General features: G+C 38.9%; 1 protein-coding gene across 1 annotated transcript in view; it reads right to left on the bottom strand.

Annotated features, from left to right (window-relative positions):
* Positions 1-7,043, bottom strand: part of LOC124278321 (sodium- and chloride-dependent glycine transporter 2-like) — a 35,585-nt gene extending 28,542 nt beyond the window's left edge. Inside the window, exon 1 of the mRNA XM_046714043.1 lies at positions 6,630-7,043. Within this exon, the coding sequence (XP_046569999.1) occupies positions 6,630-6,840 (211 nt within the window). The 5' untranslated portion in view covers positions 6,841-7,043. The remainder of the gene's footprint in view (positions 1-6,629) is intronic.
* Positions 7,044-14,186: the final 7,143 nt, after the last annotated feature.

The following is a 14,186-nucleotide window of genomic DNA, read 5'->3' as shown; positions in this document are numbered from 1 at the left end:
ACCTCAATAGACAGATGTAAGCAATATAAGATGTCACCACTTCAATAGAAAGGTAAAAGCAATATAAGATGTTATCGCTTCAATAGAAAGGTGCAAGCAATATAAGATGTTATCACTTCAATAGACAGATGTAAGCAACATAAGATGTTATTATTTCAATAGACAGATGCAAGCAATATAAGATGTTATCATTTCAATAGACAGATGTAAGCAATATAAGATGTCATCACTTCAATAAAAAGGTAAAAGCAATATAATATGTTATTACTTCAATAGAAAGAGAAGATGTTATCACTTCAGTAGACATATGTAAGCAATATAAGATGTTATCACTTCAATAGACAGATGTGAGCAATATAAGATGTTATCACTTCAATAGACAGATGCAAGAAATGTAAGATGTTATCACTTCAATAGACAGATGTCAGCAATATAAGGTTGTCATCACTTCAGTAGAAAGGTGTAAGGAAAATATCACTTCAGTAGACATATGTAAGCAATATAAGACGTCATCACTATAACAGAAAGGTGTAAACAATAGAGGATAACATCATTAAAGTAGAAAAGTGTAAGCAATATAATATGTTATCACTTCAATAGAAAGAGGTGATTATCACTTCAGTAGACAGATGTGAGCAATATGATATGTTATCACTTCAGTAGACAGATGTGAGCAATATAAGATGTTATCACTTCAATAGAAAGATGTGAGCAATATGAGATGTTATCACTTCAGCAGACAGATGTGAGCAATATAAGATGTAATCACTTCAGTAGACTGATGTGAGCAATATAAGATGCTATCACTTCAGTAGACAGATGTAAGCACTATCAGATGTTATCACTTCAGTAGACAGATGTGAGCAATATAAGATGTTATCACTTCAATAGAAAGATGTAAGCAATATAAGATGTTATCACTTCAGTAGACAGATGTGAGCAATATAAGATGTTATCACTTCAGTAGACAGATGTAAGCAATATAAGATGTTATCACTTCAGTAGACAGATGTGCAAGCAATATAAGATGTTATCACTTCAATAGACAGACAGATGCAAGCAATATAAGATGTTATCACTTCTAGACAGATGTGAGATGAGATGTTATCACTTCAAGAGATGCGAGCAATATAAGATGTTATCACTCAATAGACAGATGTAAGCAATATAAGATGTTATCACTTCAGTAGACAGATGTGAGCAATATAAGATGTTATCACTTCAAAAGATGTAAGCAATATCAGATGTTAGAAAGGTGTAAGCAATATAAGATGTTATCACTTCAGATGGCAGATGTGAGCAATATCAGATGTTATCACTTCAGTAGACAGATGTGAGCAATATAAGATGTTATCACTTCAATAGACAGATGTCAAGCAATATAAGATGCTATCACTTCAGTAGACAGATGTGAGCAATATAAGATGTTATCACTTCAAAAGAAAGGTGTAAGCAATATAAGATGTTATCACTTCAATAGACAGATGTGCTATCACTTCAGTAGAAGATGCTATCACTTCAGTAGATGTTATCACTTCAATGACAGATGCAAGCAATATAAGATGTTATCACTTCAATAGACAGATGCAAACAATATAAGATGTTATCACTTCAGTAGACAGATGTGAGCAATATAAGATGTTATCAGCTCAATAGACAGATGTAAGCTAGTGGGCAAACGCTTAACAGGCAGCAGGGCTCTCACTTTGCTCTCATAAGCTGGTTTTCTGTCATTTCGCATGGTTATGCAATTGCTACTCAGGCACATTATACTGACTCCGATGACAAAGTTTGGGACCAACAAGTACCATAGAGTTATTCGCGGTCGGGGATGAAGTCCGCTCTCCGGGCGGACGCTCTAACCACTACACCACGCATATGAAAATTATGCAGTTTGAAGTTTCGAATAAATAATGTTTATTATTGGACTTCTCCTGAACAAGTTTTCCTGTGCTTGACTCTCGAAGAATGACAACGGTAATGATCGGCATATATGGCTTCTTCTCTTACATACAATGAAAACGATAAAACATATAACAATACACAGATAGTCAGAATCATTCTGATTACTTACATCACACATTTATATATAAACGATCCCCGAATCAAGGGAAAGGTCCTCGCAAAATCCTGTGTACCCATGTCCGGGAAGCCGCCCTTTGGTAAGAATTCGGTCAACGGTAGTGATGTCATATACGTTAACATTGTTGTTACATATTTGGCAATTTCTTTGAGGTGAAGGTCGGTTGAATAAGAGTAAACAAAGTCGCCATGTCCCACCAATTACACTTTCAGTGTTATAATGTATATTTTGTGTATCGTTCAGATATTTTTTAATGAAACTAATTTATTTATCTACGTTTAGCCTTGTGCTATATCATATCCGTGGATATAGGGTATACGGATTTTATTCTTTGAAGATTTTTGTTTGTTTGAATAATATTTACATAAGAAATTGACATACTGAGTGTAGTACACCATATTTAAAACCCTTAAACAAGCATTAGAAGAACAAACGTATGCATAACTGCAACATGTACTTAAATAGTGAAATATTCTTTTTAATTTACGTCAAACTGATGCCAAACAGGTACCGGTGCGCGTGTTGTTCATATAAAGATACACAGTCAAACCGTCTAATTACGGATCTATTCGGGACATTATTTAAATAATAAAATCAGTCATTTTAAGTTCTGTCGAAAGAGTGTTAAATTCTGACATAGAAACCGAAACTTTTATACAATTCATGGAAATTAGGTGAGATATATATTAATCAGCATAGTCATTTTTCCGAAGTCGCAAAATACATAAAACAAGCAATGACGTCAACTACAATGTTGTAATCTTTTCAGTAATTTCATTACATTGAAGATAATAACGATGCAAAATTAGTCAAAATACATCTACACAAACAGTAGAATATGTGAATCTAAGAACTAATCTACCTATCGGATAGGGCCATCCAAATCGCTATTACGTGCTTTCACATGTAGTACATTGTCATCTTTTCCTATAAATTGATAAACTACCAAAACGTATCCGCTCACGAAGATGGACATTGTACTAGAATAGTTCGGTTCACGGTGAACAAAACATAACAAAAATATAGCGTCTCTCTATCGTCGTTTGACGTCATACTAGACGAGTCATTTTTAATGTTGACCGTATAACGTTATGCATATGCAAATAAACCAATTTCATATATACTATGTCGTTCAGATATCAGGCTGTATTTTCTTCGCTCACACTTTCCGTAAAGATGCCAAATTAAAAATGAATCGTAACACAGTGCTTTTATCGGTGCACGATCAAAAGCGGAGAAATTTACTGTTTTTTAACGCATAACAAAATTTTGGACATCATTTAGCAGTGTCTGTTTCTCAAACCGCCGAGGTATTTGCATTTATATTTATACCAACGGATAGGCAATTTAATATTCCACATTTCTGTGTAATTATATATCCGTACGCAGATCCAGGACCATGTGAGCGCAAATCTCGCACAACGTTCACTTTTCAAACCTTATGAAAATACGCGCCTGAAAAAAACCTCGGCATCAAAAAGGGCTTAAGACTGGTAGGTAGCAGTCTCAGGATTTAAGACAAAAAATGATATCAGTCTTAACTTTTGAGACTAAAAAATGTACGTGATCCCCGATTTAAGACAATGTTTTGGATTTAGGATCAAAATGACAGATTTAAACAGATTTCCACAGGACCCCGCAGTTCGTGCTAAATCGGTTATGTTTATGAGTGCGAAGCGAGCGTTGTGGAAGCCTGAAACGATATCTTACTTGTGTTCAGATCGCTTCACTGAAGTTAAAGAATCAAAACTACTTACTAGTTGTTGTAAAATATGCATATGATTGATGACCATAAAGAGTTTCTATGACACAACTTGTAACATAACGATTTCTTCCTCGGAAGTGAGGTTGTGGTCGAAGTAACAATAATATTGTAAGTAGTATTGATATTGACACCCACCTCGCTGCCACGAGAAAATTGTTATGTTATACGCTATGTCATGCAAAATCCTATTGGCCATCAATAAAATACATATTTTACTACCAGTAGAAAGTAGTTTTGATTTTGTAACTCGGTGAAAACAAACCTAAATACCATTTATCCTCAGACTGGCGGATGTTCCCGACAGGGCGCCGCCATTTTTAAAAATAAAAAAATCTGTTAGAATTAATGAGATTATAGTTTGTTTTCATCAAGTTAGATAATCAAGACTACTTTCTACTCGTAGTTAAATATGTATTGGAATCATAACCAAACGGATTTTGCATGACACAACTTATAACATAACGATTTCTTCCACGGAAGCGAGGTGGGGGTCGAAGTCACAATACTGCGCGATAAATTTCTTGCTACATTCCCATGGTTAATGTCTACTCACCAGTATGTAGATACTAGTCAATGTGCGTCTTTATATTTGGTCTTATAATCCTAATTAGTTTATTATCATACTTGTATGCATTTTGAAACTAAATAAAAAGCAAACGATCTGCTGATATTTATAGTGAATTTATAACAGAACTGTAATATCTAGACATTTTATAGTTTGCCAATTTGAATCATAATTCGCACACACACCCTAGTGCATGTTGTCTGACTCATTACACTTCACGGCGAAAACAATGATTCTGTTGAATGCTACGACAAATGAATAAAATCAAAATGCAAATATTAAAATTAAAACAGATTAAAGTTATGGGAACAATATCAGGCCATTACCTTGTTCGAGGAATGTATCCATCAATATCCACAAAACTGTTCCAAATGATGTGTCTTTAACAGTTTAATATACGAAAAAGTGATAAATCTTTTCAGGTATTGGTGTATAGTCTCATTGGTCAACCAAGATAGCACACCTGGCAACTAATTGCATAATGTCCGCCTTTCTTTAAAACAGTAATTTAGTTAATGCCAATAATGGGCAATCAATCAATGTATTGCCGGTTAATCGTTTGAAAGAAGGACGTTGTTTTACGCAGACACCGACACGACAGAGTGTATTCAGTATAGATTAGTAAATCTACATACATAAACACTACCTTTGACAATTCCGCTGTGTAAGACAAAAGTAATTAATCAATCAGCGTGTTATCGGTTAATCCTTTGATCGATGTTTATAATGTTGAATATTTACTCCAGACACAAGAAATGCCAAATGGTAACCTTTGTCCGGGTAATCTATAAATGACAGATTTAAGCAATTTTTAGACTTAAGTCACTTTCATGACCCCGGGGCCTGGTCTTCGGCGTTACGAGCGGACGCTTTAACCACTGGGGTACACAACCGCCAAATAAAGAACACAACAGTTTTCTGGCCGTGACACACATCTTTCACGTAACCTTTTACAGCAAATGATGACATATATACACAAATAGCTTTTGAGATGTTATGTGAAGTACGTGCCTTAGAATCTGTTTGCTCACTGTATGGGCTAACACATGAGTAAATACGGTACCTCTTGTACCGAACGTTGATGTTCAGTATGCTGACCCACAGTTCAATACTCAGTACCCCACCGCCAAATGATTGTATGGAACCATGTTTGGCATGACCACATACACGACAATTACTGTGCCAAATGCTTGCATCGAACCTTTTTTGGTGTCGACCAAGATGTCAGTCACTACATTACCCCAACGCCAAATGAGTGAGTGAGTTTAGTTTTACACCGCTTTTAGCAATATTCCAGCAATATCACGGTGGGGGACACCAGAAATTGGCTTACACATTGTACCCATGTGGGGAATCCAACTCGAGCCTTCGGCGTGACGATCGCACGCTTTAACCAATAGGCCACCCCGCCGACCCTAGTGCCTGTATCATAGTTTATTGTTATGTGCGACGTCACTTATATGATAATAATGCACTTGTAGAGCGCCTAATATCCACCTCAAAGGTGGACAAATTATGCGCAGACATTATAACACTACCCCGATTAATCCAGGTGTTGAAGGTTACAAGACCATCTAATCCCACCGGGTACCCATTTACTGATAGATGAACAGAGGCATTTTTTTAACAAACTCACTTGATGAAACCACGTGTTCCACGTGTGCTTCGTTGTGGGGCAGGACTGAAGTCCAAGAAACAGGAATCAAGCTGTCAAACACGGTCACCCAACCAAGGTGAGGTGAGGTGAAATTGGGTTTAACGTCGTGCTTGAGAATATTTCGCTCATATGACGTCGTGCATGCGTGTGTATGTGTATATGCGGCTGCTTGTACTAGCCCAAACTTAAGCTGGTTTTATTGTGCTAGCCCACTGAGATACCATGCCGCAGTGAAGCATGAATACCCCACTCAGACACATTATACTGACTCCGAGCCGACCAGTCCTTGTTGTACCCATTAATGCCGAGCGCCAGGCAGGGACCAACAAGTACCATATTTTAACGTCTTTTGGTATGACGCGGTCGGGGATCGAACCCGCGACCTTCCGCCCTCCTGGCGGACGCTCTAACCACTACACCACGGAGGCGGTCCTCACCCAACCAAGGACTCTCCGTGACCAACTTATACTGATTTGTGACCTATGCTCTATGCACAAGACCAAATACATGTAATACCCATTACACAGTTACTAGCTATGACAGTAAAGGTAAGACCTACCTCCTCCGTTTCTGTTGCAAAGGTACGGAAATCTCCACAAGTTGACCAGGGAAACACAGTACCCCACCATGGACAATATATAATCCGCCTTGTGACTCCATTTCGGTCGCTTCGATATTCCAGAGACAGCCGGCGACTCGTCCAACATTTTCAACGACTGTTCACCAGCTTCCTCGTCCTTGTCCCGTGGCTCTAACTGAAGGGCGTCCATGGTCGTGTGTTTCAAACGGGACTCCGTTCTTCCTTAAATGAGTCGAAAATCACCACGTCAGCTTTACACTCCTGTCGACCATACAAATTAGATCCTCTTTAGCTCTTTAGCAGGTGTTCATTATGCTGACAAAGTTCGAAATAATGGTAAAAAAATGTAAATAATATAAATTTTGAGTCTAGACCCTGCTTTAGCGGAGACGTGATACAGACACACCGATTACAATGATGTGAATATATAGGACAGGCTGACAGCAGGTGCGTGCACAGTAGTGGGATATCAAGTAGTGGGGACATTTTATATACCTACAACTGTTTGACACTGCCCGTGTTGATGGTACATTAACACTTGATGTAAGTACAGTAAGCAGATCAGTTTTGTCTACAAACCCCACACTGGTAATGACGTCATAGATGGGGAAATATTGTACGACATGTGTTTAATTATACAACTAAACTTGATACTAACGACAAACAGAAACTGTATTATATAGCGATGTTCGATGTGCCCACCATTAGCAGTGATACAGGCGAGACAGCGGTGAGTGAGTGAGTAGGTGGGTGAGTTGGGCTGGTGAGTGAGTGAGTGAGTGGGTGGGTGAGTGAGTGAGTGGGTGGGTGGGTGGGTGGGTGAGTGACTCCGCATTTAGCACTCATCCAGCAATATCACGGTGGGGGAACACCATGAATGGGCTTCAGACATTGTACCCATGTGGGGAATTGAACCTGGGTCTTCGGTGTGACCACTAGGCTACCCCACCGCCCCTAATAATATTGGAGGAAACCCGGAGTGATGCAGGTCGTTATCCATCTGGAGATGCCGACGAGCATGGGTCTGGCGCTGACAAACCTAGAAAATTTACATAATCAGGATTCAAACCCACGATAATGGGTTTACAACCTCCCCCGACTGCTGGGACACCCGTGCCAAGGTCTGTCCGAAGCGCGGAAGATAAGTTGTTCGACTCCCGCCATGCCCCAAAAGACATTTAAAGATAGTACTTCTTATTACCCAGCCTGGGGCAAGCGTTAAGGGGATAAAACAATGTCAGCTCGGATTCAATACAACTGCAACATGGTATCAGTGTGGTCGGACTCACAGACCAACGTCTGACTGAGTAAGAGTCCTCCTCACCACTAGGGCTCTCACGAGTCCAAAATTTGGGACTCGAGTACTCGAGGTGTCAGACCCGACTCGGACCCGAGTACCCGACAATTTGGATGCTTATCTGAAACCAACATTCAGGCATACACGTGGCTGTTCCAACTTCCAATCTACGAATAATGCAACATGTATATGTGAATCCAAACGTTCCCGAATAAAGCAATTGATATTAAATGTCAATGGAAGTATCTATTACCTTTTTATTTGCAAACAGAATGTGAAGGCAACGTAAGTGTCACTGTGACCAAGTTCTACGCGATCAATTATGTGATTAATATTCATGAGCTGGGCCGGTGATACCTTATTACGCCTGTAAATGCTGTAATATGATTGGATGTGTCCGGGAAAAGAAATAAAAATGCGTCCAGACATTAGATGTTTTCTCACGATCATCCATCTTGATTGCATGAGATGTTTAGAGGTATCTCCCCTGCGGGTCCTCGAGTCCATTCAATTGGACTCGAGTCCTGCTTTACCCGACTCGGCCCCGAGTACCCGAGTACTCGTGAGAGCCCTACTCACCACATCCACGATAACACGTTCACTACATACTCAAGATTTCAGGAAATGTGAGGCAGGTGTCACATATATGTTTTGGGGTACATTTCCTTTGTAATATACAAATATAATTGTAAATCCATAGTACTCCACGTTTGATCAGGATATCGTTATATATGTTTCCATGATACACACAAAAGTTCATGAAATGTAAGGTTATATCTACACAGTTCTTATGGAAGTGGAAAGGTCCACTGATGTCCGGGATGAAAACCAGCCGGCAGTACTATCCGAGTTGGTCCAATCTCTGGTTGATATAAGGAAAACAGACTGTTTTCAATGATCTGAGAGGTGCGGTGGTGTAGCCTAGTGGTTAAAGCATTCGTTCGTCACGCCGAAGACCCGGGTTCGATTTCCAACATGGCTACAATGTGTGAAGCCCATTTCTGATGTCCCCTGCCGTGATATTGCTGGAATATTGCTAAAAGCGTCGTAAAACCAAACTCACTCGAATATTATTACTGGAATGCTGTTCAGTGTCGTTAAATTCCACTCACCCATTGACTCACTCACTCTTCAGTCAGTCAATGTGCGTTGACATAAATGAAACGATAACAGGTACTGTAGACAAAACTCATTTAGAAAGTCACTGGACCTTAGCCTTCATATTTCTAATTATCTATAATGATTTTATACTTCAATTCCCATACAAATTTAAGTTGTCTACACTTAATGTCCTATGAATTAAACATTTATATTTGATAATTTGTGTAATTGTGCATTGCTTTTAAACAGGCGATTCATTAGCAGTATTGTTTAATTTCTATTTCAAGCAACCATATCGTTTTAATATATCATAAACTAGTGCTCAAAAGAAAGTATGCCTTGTGTTTGACCAATCGTGAAAAGAAAAGAAAAGCATATATAAATGAACAGCTGTTTCATTTCAATAGAGTATTCAGTTCTACAGCAAAGTCGAAAGTACCGTTTGACTGACAATGACTTTTGCACAACTCAACAAGGCACTTTCTGCAAAATGTCATCAAATGTTGAAGTAATAGTGAGTATGACCACCATTGGCTTCAATACACGCCATAACACGTCGACGCATTGATGACGTAAGACGACGAATGACGTAGGCGTAATCCGTTGCCATTCCTGTAGGAGACATTGTTCCAGTTGTTGAGCGGTGACAGGTGGCGCTGGCCATGGTAGTCTTATGATTTGTCGATACAGTAGGTAGTCACATAAGTGTTCTATCGGATTTATGTCGGGAGAACATGCTGGCCACGGCAAAACATCGATGTCAGCGTTTGTAGCGACCAGAACTGGGATAAACAGTCCACAATTTCGTAAAACCCTAGTTACTGCAGTACGGCACCCGGTTAGCTCTAAAACGGAAAGCGATCTATGCGCGGAATATGATTTAGTTTGTTTTGTGGGGAAGCAGTGAAAATTATCATTTACATATTTCGATATTCTTTTGCAAATATGTAACTCACATTTGATTCTCCAATATAATTTTGGAAGCACCTTAAGAGTTTCTGATTATTTTTGTACTCGTCAGTTATTCGTTCATTTACATCGTGTGGCAATTCCCAAAACTCTTATAATAATTCTGATTCTTGTCGTATTTAGGTGTTCGTGATCCAATTTGCTGCATTTATACATGGTCTTTTTACTTTAAACTGGTTGCATAGTTTAGCTGTTTTTGGTAAGACTCAAATTTCAAGCCAAACAAATTTAGTCAAGTAGCTTATGGGATTCCGTGATGAAATCCCATTGATGAAAGAAAATCATATATTCTTTTGTGTTTATATGTTAAAGGAGTTAAAAAAAATGTTTGGTTCCAATCTGAATATCAATGCGAAAGATATTTTTAGCTCAAAATCCACGATGGCCGCCACAATTTACCTGGGAACTGAAAAAGTTGCAAAACCCGGAACAAAACAATGGTTTTAACATCAAATACCATGCATATTTGGTTAAGGAATATATTTCTCATATGCTGTAAGTCACCAGATCTTTTAAGGTTGCTTTTAGTCTTAAATTTACATAAAAAAGTTATTGTTAGCTCTATAAGTCACAATGATAAATAAAAAACCCATTTCTGCACAAAGCATATATTTTATATAGAACTAGTACAATATGAAAATAGAATATACTTCTTACCCTGTTTATCAACTATGAAAGAGGTCTTTACATGAAACTGCGATCCAGAAATATACTCTTCAAAGTAAGAAACGCATAGCCATTTTTAGAAGAATTTCTTGCGTTAGTTTAAGAGCAATTATATCATGTAATCCCAATGGTAAAAGGGCGAAAATTCAAACGTCTATAGACAATGCCTTTACTGTTGTGTTTCTGTTTACTTGAGTCCACAAGATGGCGTCAAAGTCAGTTCTTTGTATGGCCACTATTGGCAGCAATTACTGCTCGGCACCGTCTCGGCACAGACTGGATATGTTGACGAAGTAGCTCTTATCATTGTAGGCGTTTGAATTTCCATTTTGACAACAAGGATAACCATGACACTAAACGAATACTTAATCTTCTTGAAGTCCACAACTGTGTACAACTCGTGTCAGAGGCAAGCCACAGAGGTGGACACACTCTGGACTGGAAAGGTTAACCATGCTTCAGACGCGTGTGTCAGTTGTGTATCTGTATAGGATCGACAGCTCTCTGACCATTTCCATATCCTTGTGAGCTTGGACCTCTCAATACCCAGTCCAAACGTGAAGATTACTCGCTGTAAGAACATGCGCTCCCTGGATAAGGATACTTTTAAAGACAATTTGCTTAACTCAGACCTTATACTTGAGCCACAATCTGATGCTGAGAGTCTCGTTCTGCTATACAGTAGAGTTCTATCTGAGCTGCTAGACAAAGATGCACCAGTGAAGGACAGAGTCATACCAGTCACAAAAACATCTGCTTGGGACTTCACACCTGAAGTTCGACAAGCGAAAAGAGACAAGAGGAAAGCAGAACGCAGATGGAAAAAAATCTTTCCTGGTGATTCATCGCCAAATGTATATTTCAGCCATAAATCACTCAACAACGGTCATCAGCCAAATCAACATCTCAATTCTAAGACTGAAATCAACAAGTCAAGTCCAAAGTTGCTGTTCAAACTTTTGTTCAGTATCTTGGGTAAACACTGGGAATCGCCACTTCCGACACCTGATGACAATGAACCAACAGCACAGACATTTTCGGATTATTTCTACGAAAAGATCCAAGACATTCATGACAAGATTTCGTCTTCTGTGGCTGTGGATGAAGCTGATTTTCCTCCAAAATGTTTGATGGCGCGCCTCTTACTCATATTGATAGTTTCACTGACACTAAAGTTACTAAACTACTGAAATCTGCAAAAAGAACAACTTGTTCACTTGATCCGATTCCAACTGACCTTCTATATGACTGTCTCGACGTACTCTTACCAACATTAGTGCTGATTATTAACTCTTCTACTTCACCTGGTTATGTCCCAAGTCAGCTCTAGTTAGGCCACATCTGAAAAATCAAGCCTTGATTGTGAGGATCCAAAAAAATACAGGCCTGTTTCAAACTTAGCGTATATATCCAAGCTTATTGAACGTACAGTCTCCAGTCGTCTCGTGGGCCACCTTTCCTGCCATAACCTCTATGAGGTGTTCCAATCAGCCTACAGAGCACACCACAGCACATAGACGGCTCTGCTGAAGATCCTGAATGACCTACGATGTGGTATTGACACAGGTCAAGTGGCCCTGCTCACATTACTTCACCTAAGCAGTGCCTTTGACACGATTGATCACCAGAGACTCCTCAAAAGATTTGATACAGAACTTGGAATAAAAGATTCAGCTTTATCATGGCTGGCACCTTATCTACAGGACAGGGCTCAAACCGTTGATATTTGTGAGCCTATGTGAGCATCTAGGCTTGAGTCCGGAGTCCCTCAAGTATCCGTGCTTAGTCCGATCCTCTTCACCCTCTGCACTGTTCCATTTGGCTCTATTGTAGCAGACCACAATCTTGACCACTTCTACGCAGATGACACGCAGCTGTGGAAGTTATTTCAACCAAACACAGAGTCAGCTAGAGCGTCTCTTAATCAGACATCAGACTGTTGCAAGAAGATATTCATGGATGTCATCAAATGCCTTGAAATTAAATTAAGAGAAAACAGAGTCCATTCTTCTGGGACAGGCTGGAAAACGCAAGCAATGTGACATTACTAGTGCGTCTGTCTGTGGAGCAACCATTCCACTTTCTTCCACTGTCAAGGATCTGCTACTTCCATCTCCGCAATATCAGTAAGGCCAGACCGTTCTTACCAAAGATGCCTCCAAAACTCTCTGCCTGAGCTTAGTCACATCTCGTATGGACTACTGTAACAGCCTTTTGGCCGGATCTCCATATTGTGTCACTGACCAACTCCAACGCATACAGACTTCAGCTGCTTGCATTACCTCCCAGATCTCCGGAAAACAGCACATCCCACCAACTCTAAAGGACCTCCATTGGCTGCCTGTGAAACACAGAATCTCCTTCAAACTCCTCTGTCTCGCATACCAGTGCATGAGTAACATGGCTCCAGTCTACCTCTCAGATCTTCTTCAGGCTTATGCACCATCTAGATCTCTTAGATCAGGGAATCAGCACCTTCTTGTTATCCCCAAAGTCAAGCAAGCTAAATATGGACACCGTGCCTTCTCCTATGCTGCTGATAAAAAAGGATTTTTCCCCTTATTTATTTGTATACATTTTTTTTCAAAGATTATAACCATTTTAGAATGATCCGATCCGATGACTTCAAAATTATTTCAAGGGATTTAATTGAGAGAGTGTAAAGCAGAAAATAGTGTTTTCTCCCCATCATTGCATTATATTCATATCGATTTTCAAAGAACTCTGCTTTGAGACGAAAAACTTTAAACGTATTAATAAGAAATTGATCAATCTTAATCTGATATTGACCATCGACATTTTGAAATAAGGACTGCTCCCTTACTGACAGTCTCATCAAACAGATATAAACATCTCTTTTTAGTTTCATACATAACTGTTCTTTACTTTTATTAATAAATTGATTTACATTGATTTGATAAACTGAAGCAATCATATGCTTACAAAATGCACAAAACCTACATCTGCTTAAATTCGTCTGTTAGCTGCTATTTGAGCGAGGGAGTGTTCATTATTTTTTCTCTTGTTAATTTAAAAAAAAATATTTTGGGGTTTTCGTTTAATAAAATATTTCATGAAATAGAGAAACACACTTGGATACAGTTAATACCCTCAGACTTTAAATATTCAACTCTACCATTATGACCTTCTGACCTTTTAGCAACCTTTTCCACAACCATTTTGTACAGTGCTCAAAGTACTATTTGCACCATATTTCAACTTGGAACCAACCTTTTTATTTAACTAGAATGTCTGATGAATACAAAAAACACAATGCCTTGCTTTCATCACAAAACTTCCACAGGACCTTCATACTGTACCCATCCTACCACACTAGTTACATTAGATAAAAGTGTTGAGAACAAAATACTGGTGTATATCGGCTATGTTATGTAATATCATTTAGACTAAAAGGCGCAGAGGGTGTTTGTCAGATAACTTCCATCACAGAGAATGAAAGGCAGGAAGGGTGTATACTGAATATATAAATGGGAGCGACCAAA

The sequence above is a fragment of the Haliotis rubra genome, unplaced genomic scaffold, assembly GCF_003918875.1.
Source record: "Haliotis rubra isolate DU_JTF1 unplaced genomic scaffold, ASM391887v1 Scf235, whole genome shotgun sequence".
In the NCBI taxonomy this organism is placed as follows: Eukaryota; Metazoa; Mollusca; class Gastropoda; order Lepetellida; family Haliotidae; genus Haliotis; species Haliotis rubra.
Note: the sequence above shows the minus strand (reverse complement) of the source record. Positions and strands in the feature narration are given on the sequence as shown.